The sequence below is a fragment of the Taudactylus pleione genome, unplaced genomic scaffold, assembly GCF_031769625.1.
Source record: "Taudactylus pleione unplaced genomic scaffold, aTauple2 ptg001781l, whole genome shotgun sequence".
NCBI classification, from domain to species: domain Eukaryota; kingdom Metazoa; phylum Chordata; class Amphibia; order Anura; family Myobatrachidae; genus Taudactylus; species Taudactylus pleione.
The window spans coordinates 1,512,631-1,536,322 of record NW_028286178.1 but is presented as its reverse complement, the minus strand read 5'-3'; the positions used below and the strand labels follow the sequence as shown (position 1 = coordinate 1,536,322).

The 23,692-nt window shown below is 41.2% G+C and overlaps 1 protein-coding gene across 1 annotated transcript in view; it reads left to right on the top strand.

Moving 5' to 3' along the window:
• LOC148436387 (uncharacterized) overlaps positions 1 to 12,863 on the top strand; it is a 29,109-nt gene extending 16,246 nt beyond the window's left edge. Inside the window, exons 4-5 of the mRNA XM_088464976.1 lie at positions 6,339 to 6,543; positions 10,903 to 12,863. Of these exons, the coding sequence (XP_088321102.1) occupies positions 6,339 to 6,543; positions 10,903 to 12,146 (1,449 nt within the window). The 3' untranslated portion in view covers positions 12,147 to 12,863. The remainder of the gene's footprint in view (positions 1 to 6,338; positions 6,544 to 10,902) is intronic.
• The last annotated feature ends 10,829 nt before the right edge of the window (positions 12,864 to 23,692 follow it).

The following is a 23,692-nucleotide window of genomic DNA, read 5'->3' as shown; positions in this document are numbered from 1 at the left end:
TCTAATGCCGCCCCCTTTCCCTACGTAACACACGTCATCTCCAGGACGTGTATTAAACCATCGAGAACCATCGAAGGCAAACGCAGTGCTTGTAGTAGACCCTACCCTACCGCAAGCACTGCAAGTGCCTCAGTCAAAAAAAGAGCCAGGTGACGTGTACAATGATGCTCCCATTTAATTATGTACGCCCTGTAAATGCCGTTTTGACGGTCATACATGCCTGCATTCGCAGCACACCTCCCCCGTTCACAAGCACCTTCCCCTGTTACCACCCACAAACGGCACTTTCTGTCACTCAAACTAGCGGACTGTCTGTGTGTTAAGGGCGATCGTTTCCCGATCGCAATGACTGGCACACGCACTGCGAACCATACACATGCGCAGAACACAAAAATCGCCAGCTACCGTGCGATCGCGGCTTAGCGAGTGGGTCTGAATCGGCCCCTCAGCACTCTGGTCCAGGAAATGGGGTCCGGAGAGCTCAGCAACACCAAAAGACCCGGAAGACCACGGAAAACAACTGTGGTGGATGACAAAAGAATTATTTCCCTGGTGAAGAAAAACCCCTTCACAACAGTTGGCCAAATCAAGAACACTCTCCAGGAGGTAGATGTATATGTGTCAAAGTCAACAATCAAGAGAAGACTTCACAAGAGTGAATATAGAGGGTTCACCACAAGATGCAAACCATTGGTGAGCCACAAAAACAGGAAGACCAGATTAGAGTTTGCCAAACAACATCTAAAAAAGCCATTACAGTTCTGGAACAACATCCTATGGACAGATGAGACAAAGATCACCTTGTACCAGAGTGATGGGAAGAGAAGAGAAGGAAATGAACTGCTCATGATCCAAAACATACCACCTCATCAGTGAAGCATGGTGGTGGTAGTGTCATGGCGTGGGCATGTATGGCTGCCAATGAAACTGGTTCCCTTGTATTTATTGATGATGTGACTGCTGACAAAAGCAGCAGAATGAATTCTGAAGTGTTTCGGGCAATATTATATGCTCATATTCAGTCATATGCTTCAGAAATCATTGGACAGCGCTTCACAGTGCAGATGGACAATGACCCGAAGCATACTGCAAAAGCAACCAAAGAGTTTTTTAAGGCTAAAAAGTGGAATGTTATGCAATGGCCAAGTCAATCCCCTGACCTGAATCCGATTGAGCATGCATTTCACTTGATGAAGACAAAACTGAAGGGAAAATGCCCCCAAGAACAAGCAGGAACTGAAGACATTTGCAGTAGAGGCCTGGCAGAGCATCACCAGGGATGAAACCCAGCGTCTGGTGATGTCTATGCGTTCCAGACTTCAGGCTGTAATTGCCTGCAAAGGATTTGCAACAAAGTATTAAAAAGTGAAAGTTAGATTTAGGATTGTTTAGTTTGTCCCATTACTTTTGGGCCATTAAAATGTGGGAGGCACATATAGAAACCATTGTAATTCCTACACCGTTCACCTGATTTGGATGTAATTACCCTCAAATTAAATCTGAAAGTCTGCAGTTAAATCACATCTTGTTTGTTTCATTTCAAAGCCATTGTGGTGGTGAATAGAGGACAAAATATGAAAATTCTGTCAATGTCCCAATATTTATGGACCTGACTGTATATATGTGTATATATATATATATATATATATATATATTTATTCCCTCCGCACTGCCATGGCTCCGCTGTTGTAAATATATTAAAGTTAATACAGTGGGTTTTTTTTAAACTATAATAATTGTTGATTTTTTATTATCATCACATTCATCATGTAATTAATAGCTATTTAAACTTGATTTTGCATTTTTGTTAAAAAAATATATATATTTTAAATCAGGTTTAAATAGCTATTTAATTACATGATGTGATCATAAAAAAATTTACAATTTTGGTGACATTTTAGGGAAAAATTTTAGCCAGTTAAGTGGTTACATTTTTCCAAGCTGCCTCCGCATAACTAGTCCAGACTATGCTATCTGGATTCTTTTTCTTGAAACATTTGGTTATTGGCGCTGCTTTGGTCACAAAATCCAGATAGTAGCCCACTAAGAAGATAGAGGTCCTAAGTTGTGTTTTCCTTTCTGGTTTAGCCATGAGGATACGGCCTCCACTTTATTCATTCAGGGCTTTACTTGTCCATGGCTAACTACATTCTGATGGTGCATTTCTCAGGGTTGGCATTAAACCTATCAAGCCTATTGCCTGGCCGACTTGTTCAGCATCAGGATCCTTGATCCTTGTTTCTCAGGAAATCTTTAAGTTAAGCTCTCAGGTGCTGATCATTACCTGACTGATGATCTGAGCAAGCTGCATAACATCCTACACCCAGGTAACGAGGTGGTGAGTATGTCCCAACTCACTTTGCACCTGAAAGGCCTCAGCTGTGGCTCTGGGACTCTCCTTCCACATACCCTCTTTGTGAGATCTATTTCTTAACTGTAACTTAACCTTAACTTAGGTGAAGCTGACCGACTTCCAGGCGAGCTTGCCCGTTCGCCTTCCCAGACGTTACTCTGCATTTGTGATCCACCTTTCCTTTTCCTCCCCTCTGACATACTGATGGTGTATTTCTCAGGGTTGACAGTAAACCCATGCGCCCGGAGGGAGTCAAGAACGGCCTCCACCTTTGAGAGGTGTGACTCGCAGTCTTGACTTCAACTCACAATATGATCTAAGTATGCAGCTGACTTCTCTTGATGAGTCCTCAGCAGTTTATTCATTGATCTTTGTAATGTCGCAGGGGCACCATGTAAACTAAATGGTAATATTCAGTATTGAAACAATCCCTCTGGCGTTTCTGCTAATGGGATTAGCTAAATGCCCTTAGCAGTGGCGGGCCCAGGTGCCAGAATATGCTTTGGGCCCCCTCCCATTCCTGGCTCTCTGCACCCCAACATCTGACACAGACGCATAGAATATAGGCATGCCACATATCATAGTAATCAGCAGAAGCTGCTTGCGCTAACAATTCACACAGCTGTGCAAAAAAGTCGCACGAAAAGATGCTCGGCGCTACCGGGTCACGGCATGGCTCGACTAGAAGGGCTGTTTAGCACGCAAGGAGGCTTGATGTATGACTCATACAGTATGAGGACACATCTGTAGCTGGCCCCTGCTTAGATCATCTCCGCAGGGGCCAGCTACCAGCAGCACAGCCAGCAGCTGGTCGCGGATCATCACTTTGGTAATCCGATCGCTTCATCACTCCATAGATGAGAGGGGAGGAGATTACAGAATCTCAAAGCTCCCGAGTGTTTGGGCACTAACACCATGGGATTGTTCCACTTACTACTCGTCTCTTCTATTACACCCAGTCGAATCATGTCCTCTACCTCCTATTTATGGCTCCCCGTTTAGCGACAGTTATTCAATAAGGTCCTTGATACACAACAAACCCCAGTGGGGTGACAATATAATGTTTTATAATTTGGGTTCTACCCAGAATGGGGGAGAAAGCATTTTGATTCCGTTTTACCATATCTATGGCTTGTTGATTTTGGTTGTAACGTCTCTTTAATTGGTACACCACAGTTTCTTGAGTTTTATAGTGAAACCTGAGGCTCAGATGATACTCTCTCACCAGGGTTGTATACAGGATAACGTGATAAACCTGTTCTACCTTTCTCTTACCTTCTTGGTGTACCTTGTAATTGAGTTGTCCTACTGCTTCAATAACCTCATATGGTCCTTGCCAAAGGGCATACAATTTACTTTCTTCAATGGGAACATGGACTAACACCTTGTCCCCAGATTTAAAGGACCAAACTACTGCAGTTGTATCATAGTTGTGTTTCTGTCGCTGCTGGGCTTGGTCCATAAGGTCTTTTACCAAGGGATTTATTAGTCCTAAACAGTTTTACAGCTGGGACACAAACTGCACAACATTAGGGTCCTGGGCTGTTGGCTGTTCCCATCCCTGTTTTAACAAGTCTAGAACTCCCTGGGGCTGTCTCCCATAAAAATGGGCTTAAAGCTGTAGAAGATTGTGGCACTTCCCGGACTGCAAACATCAAATAGGGCAGCAACAGGATCCCAGTCTCAACTGTCTTGACTTACAGCTCGTTTAATCGTTTGTTTAAGAGTGTGGTTGAACTGCTCTACCAAACCATTAGTCTGTGGGTGGTACACCGAATTCATTATCCTTTCCACCCCTAACCAACATAGGTCTTTCATCAGATTTAATATTTCAATTTGGTATTTCTTTGGGATACCTAGTAGCATAGTCTAATTTCACCAATATATATTGGTGACCTCGAGCTGACTTCTTAACCGTACCTACTAGATCTATCCCAATCCATTCAAACGGGACTGCAATGACCGGCAGGGGTACCAAGAGCGCTCTAAATTGTGGCCAGGGGACTATTACTGCAAAAAATTACTTTACTGCTGCATAGATGCGAGGCCTAAAAAATCTACATTGTATTCACTGAAGAGTTTTTACTGCCCCCCCCAAATGCCCTCCCCAAATCCGCGTGAGCCATCTGAAGTACCAACGGTTCATGTACCAGGGGAACCAACAACTGGTCTAACTTTGTACCTTGCACATAGGCAACCCGATACAATAAGTCACCTTTCAATGCAAAATATGTGGTGCTCACTGGCATTAGTGTTGTCTCTATTCTGCCATTTATCTTAACCACATTTTGGAAAGCATTCACCAAGTTACTATCATTTAGCTGACCCTGTGAAAAGACCTGTAAAGACATCCTTTTCTATAGGCGACCAGTTATTGTCCATACAATGTTCCCCTGGCCATTCTGTGGCCATTACTGGTTTCACTATGCCCTTGGACAATGGACAGGACGATATGTTAGCCAATTCCTTATCTTCCGGAATATTTCTGAGTCTCCTCCTCAGTTCCCACTTCATGAGCACATTCACAGGTACTGTGTCCGAAGGGCGTCATTTTTCGATTGTCGATCTCTGGCTTATCTTTATTGGCCCGACCCATAACAAGGGAAAATCCATCCCTATATTAGGAGGTATGGTGATTTTTGAAAAACTGCTGTTACAATTGTACTCAGGAATGTTCTTCAGTAGCCCCATGTAAACACAGCACCCTCACAGGAGGTTAATACTTGGTCCGCTTCTTTTGTAACTAATTCTCTGGACACCATAAATAGTTTGCTCCCTGTATCCACAAGGGCCCAGACCTCATGGCCTTCAATTTGTAGTGCCACTCAGGACAGAGTCAAGTCCTTAGGAGAGGAAAGCCTGATGCACATGCTGATAGTTGGTCTGGCCACTTGGCCTGTGGCACATTCCACGGGTTAAGAATGCTTTGGACAATGGCGATGAACATGCCCTTACTCCCCTCATTCGCCCCCTAAACCGCATTTGCCTTGGGTTTTAAACATGCTTTACCCAATCTGGCCAACTCTGCTAACTGTATTTGGGGAGCCTGTGAAGGGGAAAACTCCCAGTCATGGAAACTTTAAGCATTGCCAGGTCCCATCACCCTTATCCTAGCAAGTATAGCTGCCTTTAGGTGGGTATATGAAGCTGCTTGCTGCTCAGGTAGGTCAGTGTAAACTCTTTGAGCTGCTCTTTTAAGTATGGCGCCAATCTACTTACCCATTCCTCCGTAACCATCCTAGGCGTGTCATAGTTCTCTCAAAGGTGTTGAAGAACGCCCCCGTGTCCTCAGACGCTGTCATTTTCTGGTGTATAATACAGCAATCAGAGCAGCAGGTGTATAATACAGCAATCACAGCAGTGGGTTTATACCTTCGGTCACAGCCGATATACATAAGATCAGTGGACCCTCCTGGTCCCGGCACCATGATGCTAACCACACTCCTACCCAGGATATCGCCTGGCCGACTTTTTCAGCACCAGGAGCCCTGATACTTGTTCTCAGGAAAGCTTTAAGCCATGCTCACAGGTGCTGTTACCTTGCTGATATCTCAGCAAGCTGCAAGACCTGCACCAGACCAGCAAAGCATCCTACACCCAGGTAATCAGGCGGTGAGTATGTCCCAACCCACTCTGCTCCTAAAAACCATCCTACTCAGCTGTGGCTCCGTGACCCTCCTGCCACAAGATGGATTTAGATTTTGAGGGGGGGGGGGGGTTTATCCAAACTGAAATCTAAATTACTGTGTAACAAAGCTGTTCAGTATTTACCCTGCATGCAAAAATTAAATGTTTTTGCCCCCCTGTAATGCAGCATGGTTTGTCTTGGTGCAAAGTTACTTGTTTTTGCTTTACCCCCTCCCCCAGAATCAGGCCCTATATGATGTGCAGAGGAGCTGTGTGTCTATGGCACTGATATTATACTGTTACATTTCATGTAATGACATCAGATATTATGTGATTGTTTTTTCTATGATTTAATTAGGGTGAAGATCTGACTAATATTACAATAAATGATATAGAAAGAGAAGAAGAGACATATGAGACTGCTAATAAGGCAGAAGATATAGACAGAGAAGAAGAGACATATGAGACTGATAATAAGGCAAAAGATTTAGAGAGAGAAGAAAAGACGTATGTAATGAAGGATCAGCAGTGTGAGAAGGAAATCCCTACAGATATCAGCACAGGTGAGTAATGATCACTAAGTACAAAACAGAGTCACATATTTGCCTTGGTCAGTCACTACAGCAATCTCTTATCCTACACACTCCTCTGTCAGTACAGACTAATGAGAGAAATGTATCAGCCCAGTGGGGGAGTCAGGAGCCATCAGCTCCTATTATACTCCTTCTCTCACCCTCACATCATATCACTGTGTGTTACCAGCCCAGAGATCTGACCAGTCTCCTCCCCACACTCTCTGGTGTATCTCATACATCAGGAGCCATCAGCCCCTATTATACTCCTGCTCTCCCCCTCACATCATATCACTGTGTGTTACCAGCCCAGAGATCTGACCAGTCTCCTCCCCACACTCTCTGGTGTATCTCATACATCAGGAGCCATCAGCCATTATTATACTCCTGCTCTCCTCCTCACATCATATCACTGTGTGCTGGCGGACGGTATACTGGAGCCGGGATCCTGACTACTGTTTGGAATCCGGCGCCTGTAGTTAGACCGTCGGCATCCCGTAAGGTGGGATGCTGACTGTATCCCGTTTCTCCATAGTGCCGGCTTCTAGCTGTTCTCAGCCTTGGGGTCTCATTCTCACCTGCACGGCCAAAATTACACAAGCTTGTATCAGTCTGCTGTAATAACAAACTACATATATGGAGTTATTTCTAATTCACATCATATTTTCTATTATATATAGCATTGTGACTTATGGTATTTTATCTCCATACAGCCGCCATTCATTTACTGTTTATATAACGGCTACTTTTATATTGATGTCTCATTATTCCTAGAATCATCAGTCTCTTGTTTCTGCTTTCTATCTGACTTCAGCTTAATGACATAACAATATGCAGGTTATTCTGTAGGCACCAAGGTCACAGTACCGGCTACTGGTCTCAGCAAGATATCACACATAACTATGAGCATGTGTGACTAACAATATCCTCCCCAGCAAGCTATCACACATAACTATGAGCATGTGTGACTAACAATATCCTCCCCAGCAAGCTATCACACATAACTATGAGCATATGTGACTAACAATATCCTCCCCAGCAAGCTATCACCCATAACTATGAGCATGTGTGACTAACAATATCCTCCCCAGCAAGCTAGCCCACATAACTATGAGCATATGTGACTAACAATATCCTCCCCAGCAAGCTAGCCCACATAACTATGAGCATATGTGACTAACAATATCCTCCCCAGCAAGCTAGACCACATAACTATGAGCATGTGTGACTAACAATATCCTCCCCAGCAAGCTATCACACATAACTATGAGCATGTGTGACTAACAATATCCTCCCCAGCAAGCTAGCTCACATAACTATGAGCATATGTGACTAACAATATCCTCCCCAGCAAGCTAGACCACATAACTATGAGCATGTGTGACTAACAATATCCTCCCCAGCAAGCTATCACACATAACTATGAGCATGTGTGACTAACAATATCCTCCCCAGCAAGCTAGACCACATAACTATGAGCATATGTGACTAACAATATGCTCCCCAGCAAGCTAGCCCACATAACTATGAGCATGTGTGACTAACAATATCCTCCCCAGCAAGCTAGACCACATAACTATGAGCATGTGTGACTAACAATATCCTCCCCAGCAAGCTATCACACATAACTATGAGCATATGTGACTAACAATATCCTCCCCAGCAAGCTAGACCACATAACTATGAGCATATGTGACTAACAATATCCTCCCCAGCAAGCTAGCCCACATAACTATGAGCATGTGTGACTAACAATATCCTCCCCAGCAAGCTAGACCACATAACTATGAGCATATGTGACTAACAATATCCTCCCCAGCAAGCTAGCCCACATAACTATGAGCATATGTGACTAACAATATCCTCCCCAGCAAGCTATCACACATAACTATGAGCATGTGTGACTAACAATATCCTCCCCAGCAAGCTATCACACATAACTATGAGCATATGTGACTAACAATATCCTCCCCAGCAAGCTAGCCCACATAACTATGAGCATGTGTGACTAACAATATCCTCCCCAGCAAGCTAGGCCACATAACTATGAGCATGTGTGACTAACAATATCCTCCCCAGCAAGCTAGCCCACATAACTATGAGCATGTGTGACTAACAATATCCTCCCCAGCAAGCTAGACCACATAACTATGAGCATATGTGACTAACAATATCCTCCCCAGCAAGCTAGCCCACATAACTATGAGCATATGTGACTAACAATATCCTCCCCAGCAAGCTAGACCACATAACTATGAGCATGTGTGACTAACAATATCCTCCCCAGCAAGCTATCACACATAACTATGAGCATATGTGACTAACAATATCCTCCCCAGCAAGCTAGCCCACATAACTATGAGCATGTGTGACTAACAATATCCTCCCCAGCAAGCTAGCCCACATAACTATGAGCATGTGTGACTAACAATATTCTCCCCAGCAAGCTAGCCCACATAACTATGAGCATATGGGACTAACAATATCCTCCCCAGCAAGCTATTACACTTAACTATGAGCATGTGTGACTAACAATATCCTCCCCAGCAAGCTAGCCCACATAACTATGAGCATATGTGACTAACAATATCCTCCCCAGCAAGCTAGCCCACATAACTATGAGCATATGTGACTAACAATATCTTCCCCAGCAAGCTAGCCCACATAACTACGAGCTTGTGTGACTAACAATATCCTCCCCAGCAAGCTAGCCCACATAACTATGAGCATGTGTGAATAACAATATCCTCCCCAGCAAGCTAGCCCACATAACTATGAGCATGTGTGACTAACAATATCCTCCCCAGCAAGCTAGATCACATAACTATGAGCATGTGTGACTGACAATATCCTCCCCAGCAAGCTGGCCCACATAACTATGAGGATGTGTGACTAACAATATCCTCCCCAGCAAGCTAGCCCATTACTATGAGCATGTGTGACTACCAATATCCTCCCCAGCAAGCTAGCCCACATAACTATGAGCTTGTGTGACTAACAATATCCACCCCAGCAAGCTAGGCCACATAACTATGAGCATATGTGACTAACAATATCCTCCCCAGCAAGCTAGCCCACATAACTATGAGCATGTGTGACTAACAATATCCTCCCCAGCAAGCTAGCCCACATAACTATGAGCATGTGTGACTAACAATATCCTCCCCAGCAAGCTAGCCCACATAACTATGAGCATGTGTGACTAACAATATCCTCCCTAGCAAGCTAGCCCACATAACTATGAGCATCTGTGACTAACAATATCCTCCCCAGCAAGCTAGACCACATAACTATGAGCATGTGTGACTAACAATATCCTCCCCAGCAAGCTATCACACATAACTATGAGCATGTGTGACTAACAATATCCTCCCCAGCAAGCTAGCCCACATAACTATGAGCATGTGTGACTACCAATATCCTCCCCAGCAAGCTAGCCCACATAACTAAGAGCACGTGTGACTAACAATATCCTCCCCAGCAAGCTAGCCCACATAACTATGAACATATGTGACTAACAATATCCCATTGTGCTGATGAAATATCTATATTCCAATTAGCTAGCATTAAAGTGCAAGGACACAATCCTCCTTCTACGTAGATTGCAGGGCAAAGGTAACATTACCTAATATATACATACGACAGACAAGATGGGGTCTATAAAGCTGGAAAACCTTCATAATATTTTTGTCTGTTATATTATGACAGAAATCAGACATTGATGTGTAATTACTCGGGATAATAGGTACTGCAGGAATAGGTGAAAGATCCTTCATGCACTCAGCAGGCCCTGGACTTATGGGTAATGACTGTGGAGCGCAGCTTACCTGGAGGACATCTTAGTGAATTAAGCAGTAAGCGCTATTCGAAATGAATACTAAATTAAGCTATATATCTGGTGTAATGTAAAGCGAACGCTAATTTGTTTATGATTAGACATGCTTACCCTATATTTTCTCTTTACCAGTGTTCATAGAGACTCATATTTGTTGTACATTTGTAATTATAATACAGTGGTCACAGTTTACAAGTTGAAATTAAACAAATAAACATATTCATTATAGTAACATGTTGGTGTAGTGGTCAGCATTCCTGTCTCACAGAACTGAGTTCCCAACCAAGGCGTTATCTGTGTGGAGTTTGTATGTGTTTACTCCAACGCTCCAAAAATCATACTGGTAGGCTAATTGGCATCTGAAACAAATTAACCATAATTTGTATATGTATGTACATGTGATAGCGAATATAGATGGTAAGCTGCATTTGGGCAAGAACTGATGTGAATGAGTATATATTCACAGTGTGCACTATATAAAGAGCTGTGAATAATAAGTGATATTTTATTTCTAGCAGATGGACGCACAAGCATCAAGCTGAAGGGAGATCTCATTTTGTCTAAAGATATTGAAATAGAAGATAACATCACTCAAGTTTATCCAGGAGACAGCCCTATTATACTAAATATACATCCAGTACATCACAGTACAGCAATATCATCTAACCCCTCTAACCGTGAGGACTGTTCACCTGATACCTCAGCTTTTGTTACACATAGTGCAGCTCATATCGGTGATAAAAACTCTCCCTGTTCTAACTGTGGGAAATGTTTTTCATGTAAATCTCTTCTTGTGACACACCAGAGAAGTCACACAGGTGAGAAACAATTTCCATGTCCTGAATGTGGGAAATATTTTCCACATAAAAAAGCTCTTAATAGACATAAGAGACGTCACACAGGTGAGAAGCCATTTTCATGTTCTCAGTGTGTGAAATGTTTTACAGAGAAATCATATCTTGTTATACATGAGAGAACACACACAGGTGAGAAGCCATTTTCATGTTTTCAGTGTGGGAAATGTTTTACATATAAAGCAGCTCTTGTTATACATCAAAGAAGTCACACAGGTGAGAACCCATTTCCATGCTCTGAGTGTGGGAAATGTTTTACACAGAAATCAGCTCTTGTTGAACATCAAAGAACTCACACAGGTGAGAGGCCATTTTTATGTTCTGTGTGTGGGAAATGTTTTACATATAAATCAGTTCTTGTTACACATCAGAGACATCACACAGGTGAAAGGCCATTTCCATGCTCTGAGTGTGGGAAATGTTTTATATATAAAAATGATCTTGTTAGACATAAGAGAACTCACACAGGTGAGAAACCATTTCCATGCTCTAAGTGTGGGACATTTTTTAGATATAAATCAGCTCTTGTTAAACATCAGAAAACTCACATAGGTGAGAAACCATTTCCATGCTCTGAGTGTGGGAAATGTTTTAGATATAAATTAGATCTTGTTAAACATCAGAGACGTCACAAAGGTGAGAAACCATTTCCATGTTCTGAGTGTGGGAAATGTTTTACATATAAATCAGATCTTGTTAGACATCAGAAACGTCACACTGGTGAGAGGCCATTTCCATGCTCTGAGTGTGGGAAATGTTTTATAAATAAATCAGATCTTGTTAAACATCAGACAACTCATACAGGCGAGAAACCATTTTCATGCTCTGAGTGTGGGAAATGTTTTCAACATAAATCAAGTCTTGGTAGACATCAGATGTCACACAAGAGAAAAGCATTTCTATGAGCTAATACAAGACAGGGCTGTAGCAACACCCCAGTCACATAGTATTTTGAAAATAAATAAGATTATACAATAATTTAAAATGGCTATTATAGCACAGCAGATGTAAATAAACAGACACAATACACAGTATATATTAGCATAAGACATGTTACACAAGCGACTGACATTATATCAAAAACAGGATATACATCATAGTCTTCATCATATATGTAAAGAATATGAAGAGCCCGAACGCGCCTTTCGGGATCATATATCCGTAGATACACATACAAAGAAACTAACCACTTCTAAATATATTGATTGCATATGTAACATTATAGAGTGTCAAATATAAGAGAAAAAAAAGGGGAAACTCCCAGATCTGCCTGGATATCAAAACTACACACATAAATAGAAGAAATTAAAAGAAAAAGATCAAAACAACCCACCCCAAAACCCCCCACCCTTTATAACCTAACCTCAACCTAGGTATACCTGGATCCCTAATTCCCTTCCCCATTCTACACAAACTACCTAACCCCCCCACCTCCATCCACAGAAATACAGGATAACAGAAATCCATGTATCTGATGAGAGCAATAGACTAATGACCCTAAGCTAGGTTCTGCCCAGCTCTACCACATTTCAAAGGAATGGTGTTTCTTCCATATAAAATATGTAACATTGTACTTATATATATGAAAACCAAATAAGAAAAGTAATTAAATAATTCAAACAACTGGATAAATAATAAACAAAATGAAAATATCCAAAGACTTTAGAACTAAATATTAGGTTTCAAATTATTAATCTTAGTCTGTCCAGGCCTCAGCCTCTTGTGAAATTATAGAAATAGTCCCGTCTCCATCTCCCCAAGGAGACACTATGGAGCATGGGAGCAATAAATTCTGTAAACTTTCTGGCATTGAAGAGTAAATAAAAAGGGGCATGAAGTACTTTAACGCTAAGTCCCGGAACTTTAACTTGTATGTTGGAAGTGGGGAACGGATCTCTGTACGAACCTCATCAAATTTGAGACATCCATAAGCCGAGAGGGCTTCAGAATCGGAGGTTAACACAGACCTTGGACAGAATACATCCAAATATTGCACTGTTGCAGGAGACATGTGAACAGCAGCTGCAGAACTCACAGACACGATCATCACATCCTCAAGCTTGGAAGGCAGCCCCAGAGTAAGGGCATTAATAGCCTGGATAATTTGCTGCATAGAGCCAGCCATCTTTGAGGTACGTAGCCACCAGTATAATAATCACAGCAAGGCAGGATAACCTGAGCAGCAGCCAGGAGGGAAATCATTGGCAAGATGATGGAGGCTAGCACACCACCAGAGCTTACCAGCACACAGCCACAAGGAGATCGACAGCTGGGAGGTAGCAGGCAGCAGGTATAAAGGAGAAATCCCAGGAAAAATCCTCAGATGACCACTGAAGTCGAGAACAACAGGGCAGATCAGCCGCAGCAGCAGAGATGTTGGTGCGCAGGGACACTTGCAGCCACCGCCCAAGAAGACAAGATGGCTGATGTCCGCTTCCAATACTCCTCAACTGATACAAATAAGAACCAGCAGGAGACACATACCGGATCCCACAGGACGCAGTCAGGCACCAGGATAGAGTCCACAGGTAAGTATAACAACAGGAGACAGCCCCGGGAGCTGGAGATAAGAGAAACGGGCCCCAGTGAGAGAGGACCTGGCCACTGCAAACTCCTGGAAATACACTGGGAGACACTACTGCAAACTTCCACCTCAGAGCCCAGTTAGTCTAGAAAGGGTAAAACACTGGAATATCCAGTTTGGGGGAGAAACAACCAGGAAAAACAGGATAATTGAAGGATATATACAGGAGATCTGGTAAAATGCTTCCTTCTCCTAGCTACTCCAGGCCACTCCCCTATAGTATTGTCTTTAGTCTATTAGATATCGTCACCACTCCGCAGTAATAACAGACCACGTCATTGTTATATAGGGGATACATATTATGTATATCAGTCATACACAGAGAAGATAAATACATTATTATACTATTAGATATCAGCACCAATCTCTGCAGTAATAACAGACCACGTCATTGTTATATAGAGGATACATGTTATGTATATCAGTCATACACAGAGAAGATAAATACATTATTATACTATTAGATATCAGCACCACTCTCTGCAGTAATAACAGACCACGTTGTTGTTATATAGGGGTTATATTTTATGTATATCAGTCATACACAGAGAAGATAAATACATTATTATACTATTAGATATCAGCACCACTCTCTGCAGTAATAACAGACCACGTCATTGTTATATAGGGGATACATTTTATGTATATCAGTCATACACAGAGAAGATAAATACATTATTATACTATTAGATATCAGCACCACTCTCTGCAGTAATAACAGACCACGTCATTGTTATATAGAGGATACATTTTATGTATATCAGTCATACACAGAGAAGATAAATACATTATTAGTCTATTAGATATCAGCACCACTCTCTGCAGTAATAACAGACCACGTCATTGTTATATAGAGGATACATTTTATGTATATCAGTCATACACAGAGAAGATAAATACATTATTAGTCTATTAGATATCAGCACCACTCTCTGCAGTAATAACAGACCACGTCATTGTTATATAGGGGATACATTTTATGTATATCAGTCATACACAGAGAAGATAAATACATTATTATACTATTAGATATCAGCACCAGTCTCTGCAGTAATAACAGACCACGTCATTGTTATATAGGGGATACATTTTATGTATATCAGTCATACACAGAGAAGATAAATACATTATTATATTATTAGATATCAGCACCACTCTCTGCAGTAATAACAGACCACGTCATTGTTATATAGGGGATACATTTTATGTATATCAGTCATACACAGAGAAGATAAATACATTATTATACTATTAGATATCGGCACCACTCTCTGCAGTAATAACAGACCACGTCATTGTTATATAGGAGATACATTTTATGTATATCAGTCATACACAGAGAAGATAAATACATTATTATACTATTAGATATCAGCACCACTCTCTGCAGTAATAACAGACCACGTCATTGTTATATAGGGGATACATTTTATGTATATCAGTCATACACAGAGAAGATAAATACATTATTATACTATTAGATATCAGCACCACTCTCTGCAGTAATAACAGACCACGTCGTTGTTATATAGGGGATACATATTATGTATATCAGTCATACACAGAGAAGATAAAATACATTATTATACTATTAGATATCAGCACCACTCTCTGCAGTAATAACAGACCACGTCGTTGTTATATAGGGGATACATTTTATGTATATCAGTCATACACAGAGAAGATAAATACATTATTATACTATTAGATATCAGCACCACTCTGCAGTAATAACAGACCACGTCGTTGTTATATAGGGGATACATTTTATGTATATCAGTCATACACAGAGAAGATAAATACATTATTATACTATTATATATCAGCACCACTCTCTGCAGTAATAACAGACCACGTCATTGTTATATAGGGGATACATATTATGTATATCAGTCATACACAGAGAAGATAAATACATTATTATACTATTAGATATCAGCACCACTCTCTGCAGTAATAACAGACCACGTCGTTGTTATATAGGGGATACATTTTATGTATATCAGTCATACACAGAGAAGATAAATACATTATTATACTATTAGATATCAGCACCACTCTCTGCAGTAATAACAGACCACGTCATTATTATATAGGGGATACATTTTATGTATATCAGTCATACACAGAGAAGATAAATACAATATTATACTATTATATATCAGCACCACTCTCTGCAGTAATAACAGACCACGTCATTGTTATATAGGGGATACATTTTATGTATATCAGTCATACACAGAGAAGATAAATACATTATTATACTATTATATATCAGCACCACTCTCTGCAGTAATAACAGACCACGTCATTGTTATATAGGGGATATATTTTATGTATATCAGTCATACACAGAGAAGATAAATACATTATTATACTATTAGATATCAGCACCACTCTCTGCAGTAATAACAGACCACGTCATTGTTATATAGGGGATACATATTATGTATATCAGTCATACACAGAGAAGATAAATACATTATTATACTATTAGATATCAGCACCACTCTCTGCAGTAATAACAGACCACGTCATTGTTATATAGGGGATACATTTTATGTATATCTGTCATACACAGAGAAGATAAATACATTATTATACTATTAGATATCAGCACCACTCTCTGCAGTAATAACAGACCACGTCATTGTTATATAGGGGATACATTATATGTATATCAGTCATACACAGAGAAGATAAATACATTATTATACTATTATATATCAGCACCACTCTCTGCAGTAATAACAGACCACGTCATTATTATATAGGGGGATACATATTATGTATATCAGTCATACACAGAGAAGATAAATACATTATTATACTATTAGATATCAGCACCACTCTCTGCAGTAATAACAGACCACGTCATTATTATATAGGGGATACATTTTATGTATATCAGTCATACACAGAGAAGATAAATACAATATTATACTATTATATATCAGCACCACTCTCTGCAGTAATAACAGACCACGTCGTTGTTATATAGGGGGATACATTATATGTATATCAGTCATACACAGAGAAGATAAATACATTATTATACTATTAGATATCAGCACCACTCTCTGCAGTAATAACAGACCACGTCGTTGTTATATAGGGGATATATATTATGTATATCAGTCATACACAGAGAAGATAAATACATTATTATACTATTAGATATCAGCACCACTCTCTGCAGTAATAACAGACCACATCATTGTTATATAGGGGATACATATTATGTATATCAGTCATACACAGAGAAGATAAATACATTATTATACTATTAGATATCAGCACCACTCTCTGCAGTAATAACAGACCACGTCATTGTTATATAGGGGATACATTTTATGTATATCAGTCATACACAGAGAAGATAAATACATTATTATACTATTATATATCAGCACCACTCTCTGCAGTAATAACAGACTACGTCATTGTTATATAGGGGATATATTTTATGTATATCAGTCATACACAGAGAAGATAAATACATTATTATACTATTAGATATCAGCACCACTCTCTGCAGTAATAACAGACCACGTCATTGTTATATAGGGGATACATATTATGTATATCAGTCATACACAGAGAAGATAAATACATTATTATACTATTAGATATCAGCACCACTCTCTGCAGTAATAACAGACCACGTCATTGTTATATAGGGGATACATTTTATGTATATCTGTCATACACAGAGAAGATAAATACATTATTATACTATTAGATATCAGCACCACTCTCTGCAGTAATAACAGACCACGTCATTGTTATATAGGGGATACATTTTATGTATATCAGTCATACACAGAGAAGATAAATACATTATACTATTATATATCAGCACCATTCTCTGCAGTAATAACAGACCACGTCGTTGTTATATAGAGGATACATTATATGTATATCAGTCATACACAGAGAAGATAAATACATTATTATACTATTAGATATCAGTACCACTCTCTGCAGTAATAACAGACCACGTCATTATTATATAGGGGATACATTTTATGTATATCAGTCATACACGGAGAAGATAAATACATTATTATACTATTAGATATCAGTACCACTCTCTGCAGTAATAACAGACCACGTCATTATTATATAGGGGATACATTTTATGTATATCAGTCATACACGGAGAAGATAAATACATTATTATACTATTAGATATCAGTACCACTCTCTGCAGTAATAACAGACCACGTCATTGTTATATAGGGGATACATTATATGTATATCAGTCATACACAGAGAAGATAAATACATTATTATACTATTAGATATCAGCACCACTCTCTGCAGTAATAACAGACCACGTCATTGTTATATAGGGGATACATTTTATGTATATCAGTCATACACAGAGAAGATAAATACATTATTATACTATTATATATCAGCACCACTCTCTGCAGTAATAACAGACCACGTCATTGTTATATAGGGGATACATATTATGTATATCAGTCATACACAGAGAAGATAAATACATTATTAGTCTATTAGATATCAGCACCACTCTCTGCAGTAATAACAGACCACGTCATTGTTATATAGAGGATACATATTATGTATATCAGTCATACACAGAGAAGATAAATACATTATTATACTATTAGATATCAGCACCACTCTCTGCAGTAATAACAGACCACGTCATTGTTATATAGGGGATACATTTTATGCAGTTTATTTATAAAATACATTATTATTTGAAAAAAATACATTCTATTAGGGAAAGTAATGGGTAGTATCCAGCTTTTGCTGCTTTGGAATGCTGGGTTAATGGTGATGCACTAAGTATTGGTTGGAGGTGGTTAGAAAAACAAAATAAAAATATTCACTTTCTTGCAATTTAATTTAAAAAAATGCCTTTTTGGGGAGATTATCTTTGGCCTTTTTAGGAGAAATAAGGAAACTAATGATTTAAAAAAACAAACCAAGGTATTGTGTGGGCACTGTATAAATAATACAAAGCAGAGACAATTATTGTCATCACCACTGTAACTCTGTATTATCTAGCAAATGACACCATGGTCAGCCCAACGTCCAGGGTTCCTACTCTATGAAATACTCTGCTTACCCCATTAATATGAAGGTAAGATGTGGTCACCTCCCAGATACAGATGGTAACATCTAGGTAAGGGCTGGCGTGTGAGCCCTCTGTATTCGTTAATGGCATTACTAGTGTCACACAGATGGTACCATGTATAATATGGGTAACACCATCCATAGACATTTCTCTTCTGTTACTGCATAAATAAATACTGACATTGAAATGTAATCACCCCAAATAGTGTCAGAATAGGTTCCGCAGAGAAGGGGGTAAAGGATGGAGCATGTGTGTAATTACAGGAACCATCCCGGGTTAGTGGGTGTTGCAGGGTCTATTTTCCCACCGGTAAGAGGACTAGACTATTGCACATGCTTAGAGGTGGTGCAGGTCAATCCTCAGCCTATGCTGTGTTTGGAACCTATTTTGTACCTTCCAGGCTGTATTACTGCAGAAAAGCACATGTGCAAGGACATGAATAGCAAATATGGAATCCCCCAATGACCCCCATGATGCCTGAATATTTGTGTAAGAAAACCATCCTCACCTGCTCGCACATTTCAACCATTATGGTCTTCATCCAAGGCCTTCCCAATGCTGGTTCAAACGCGTCGGCAGGTGAGGGTGGTTCTCTTTCACAACTAGCTGGCTGGGAAAGGCAGCATAGTATAACTGAAGTCCCGGGATGTAACGGTGCTGGTTTATGTGTTTTCTGCGCTCACAACAGCCTAAATCTGGTAGACTGAGATTCAAAGACTAATTATATGCTGTAATTGTGTTTTGAATATTTTTTGTGCTATTAGTATGATTTTTGTGCTTTTGACAATAAAACGGTAATGCATGAGATGGACTCTATTTTCCTGTTTCAAAAATTGAGATGTCTTGGAGAAACATTTAATGTGTGATGACACATTTTTGGAGTCTTGATCTGAGAGGTGAGTTGGAGCTGGGAAAGTTACATATTATGCATCACTGTCACTCAGAATTTATTTTGTATTATAAGTGGACAATTCTAACATCACTGTCATACACACATTAGTTCTTCAGGAGATTGCCCCCTAGCACCAGCAGGTAGCCACATGCAGCAAGCCTCTGCTGGAAGGCAGGGGAGTAATATCATTTATCAGTAACATGCACACGGTTAGCTGGCCCTGGCTACTGCATCACTGAGGCCGCTCTCTCAGGGCTGGATGATGGAGGACACAATGGAGGCTGTGATGGACACGGTATTTCTACCCATGTACAGTATGAATGGATCACTTTCTGCAAAAATAATCCCAAGGCTTAACAGGTGGCGGCCCCATCACATTACATCAGCCATCACCTGCTCATACCTCACTCTGCATAAAGGGTCATCCCAAGACTTACAGGGGACGGCCCCGTCACATTACAGCAGCCATCACCTGCTCATACCTCACTCTCTGCATAAAGGGTCATCCCAATACTTACAGGGTGCGGCCCCGTCACATTACAGCAGCCATCACCTGCTCATACATCACTCTCTGCATAAAGGGTCATCCCAATACTTACAGGGGGCGGCCCCGTCACATTACAGCAGCCATCACCTGCTCATACCTCACTCTCTGCATAAAGGGTCATCCCAATACTTACAGGGTGCGGCCCCGTCACATTACAGCAGCCATCACCTGCTCAGACCTCACTTTTTGAAGATTGGGAGTCTTCCTCATTGGGCTTCTCCCTGAACATGTCAGCTTCACATGACCCCACAGAACAGGGTATCAAGCTATGTCCACTGAGCATAGAGACAGCCAATCCAAAATTGGACAACAGTAACATGAGTTACGTCATATCACACATCTCATTCCATCACACTGATGATGGCAGATTACCTTAGACAAGTGGATACTAAATACTATCCAGCATGGCCTCTATCTACCAGTAATACAGTTCCCATATCAATGATGCCTGGGTGACAATTCATACAGTCATCTATGTGACTATTGGCAGATACTACGATGGTGGAAGGTGGCAGCGGTGTGCGATGGAGGTCAGTACACAGCAGATAGACTTTAGATAGGAAATTGTTTATAAACCGGTAGAAGCAGGTACAGAATAATGAATGGGTAATGCAATACTCAGCAGGTACAGGATACAGTGATAACCAGTTACAACTAGGAGCATGTAAGGGTTATGCTAGTACCTGTAGTGCGCCTATGTTCACACACAGTGGGGCCAGTGGGATGTTGGTATTATACAGAGGTGACAGTGGTATTTGGAGTCTCTGTGGGGCCTCTATATGGTGAGCACTCGGTCACGTCCTATATGCTGAGAGGAGAATGACACGCAGGGAATCAAGCATGCACAGTAGTGCACTTGGCAGGTTGGAGGTAGCTACTTCAGGTCCTAGTGCCCATAGGATAAGGGAGACAGGGTGCAGACCACACTCTCTGTGACATTGGTATCATACAATACAGAAACCAGATGGCTCAGCAGGGAAGAAACTTTAAACAGGTTTTACACCCATAAAGATACAATATGGAGGGTTACAGTACATTACTGCTCTCCCAAATACATAGTTACTTTGTAAACTAGACATCAGAGATTTACCATTCTGTACCAATGCACCCCCATCACAGACACCAACTATGCTGCTACTGGATGGAGCTCCTATACTAATAGGCCATTATAATTATCTGATCAGATGCCCCGTACACATTGTCACAGTGATGGAAGCAGCCATTACTCTGTCAGTAAGGAAGCCAATGCATAGTCTAGCTGACATTCTCACGGCACCTTGAAGTGGGGGTATGGAAATTTCAGTTGAACCCCCCCAAACTTTAGGTATTTTGATAATGGGAATTAGCCTCTGCTTCCTTTTCAATCTCCTTCACCTCTCACTGCCTGTTTTCCTCTCCCACCTCCTTCATCTCTCACTGCCTACTTCCCTCTCACTGCCTACTTCCCTCTCCCACCCCCCTGCTTCTCTCACTGCCTACTTCCCTTTAACACCCCCTGTACCTGACACTACCTGCTTCCCTCTTTCAACCTAACACCTCACAGTGCTCACATTACCTCACCCCAGTACCTCTCAGGCCATCTGCACTGATAGAGACTGGCTGCATCTCTTCCCCATCCCCCTGGCTGGCAGTGGGCTCTCCACGGATGGCTCGGCCCCAAGCAGGGGCATTTCTTTGATCAGCACTGGCTGAGACCAGCTGCTTCGCCCCATCTGGCAGGGAGTGGTCTTTCTGTGGTGGAACGGCACCCAGCAGGAACACACACACATCTTTGATCGACGCTTGGACCGAGTATTGAATCCCCAGCACCAGGGTATGAGGGCAGATGCAGCGACAGTTTAAACATTGTGCTGGCCATGAACCAATCAAAGGTGAGTACCGGCAGCCAATCAGAAGCAGCCGTGCAACTGCTTCTGATTGACTGCTGGACCACAAGCCGTGATTGGCTAGCGGCCAGCGTCGAATTTAAGACAATCGCTGACTTCTCTTTTTAATTGGCTGCCGGTCCACAATTGGTTCACAGCCGGCTACAAGTATACACTGCTGCTGCATCCGCTCTGGCGCTGGATCTGATCCTTCATTAAGCCAGTGCTGATCAGTGGGACACATCTCCAAATAATGCTGCCGCTACAATTTTGGCTCTGGGATTCCATATTTAGTCCCAGCGATGACTGCCAATTGGAACACTGAATGAAGTGGCGGTATGGCATACTACCCTATACTGGCTCACTTTGAGCCCTGCTCATACCTCCTCACAGCATCAGCCTGAATTTATTAGCACCTGGGGTTTATCATACAATTACAGTCAATCTATTTTGATTTTTTTCCAACAGATATTTTTTGGGGAGGAGGGTTCCAGTTAAATACACCTGTTTCTCAGTGTACCCTCAGAGATAGAGCATGTTGAGTTATCCCCAACTGCAGCCATTATGTACAGAACCTCACCATTAGACATCATAGATTACATTAGGGAGGGTGGTGCCAGTTACATAACCCTATTTCTCTCAGAGTATCCTCTTAGAAAGGGCACATGGTAATATATCCAACTGAAGCCATTATGTACAGAATCTCACTCACTCTGATAAGCCAGCTCAGGTTCGGTCTGAGAAATCCCCTCAGGCTCTCCAGGGAAGGTCTCAGGGAGCAACAGAGGTGCTGGAACCCCTCACACAATATAAATGAGAGGCAGATAGATTTAGTTCCAGTCTGATATACTTTTGGCATCTTCCACTAAAGCTGCAATTTATGCATCTATAAGGCCACAAACTACAGCAAGATACAGAGCTGCACATAATGAGCTTATCAGATGGCATTCCCAAATACTGACCTCCTTCTCTACTGCAACTTGTTGTATATTCTCTGGCTTAGACATGGCCTCAGCCACCGTTAGATCATTTGGCTCTGCTCTCTTGCCTTCTCATCAGTGCCGGCTTTACATTCAGCACAGACATTAGATGTGTCACCAATGATATCTCTGGAGTACCGGGCTTTATATTCAGCCACAGACATTAGATGGTCTCACCGATGATATCTCAGCAGTGCCGGATTTACACCTGCAAACACGATTGTAGCATCATTTATGGGGATGTAATGCTGACACTGTAACAATGCTATAGTCACAATATTAGCATGTCAGCATGGCGTGTTACACCTGACCTGGCTGATGTGACCATACATTAGGGTTACGGGAAACCATCGCACCTTGCTGTCATGCCCTGGCCATCACCACACAGGGGTAGACTGAAAATCAGAATAATCATCTATAGCTGGAGACTGCAATATTTTACAGCCATATGAGTTTCTTCCTTCAGG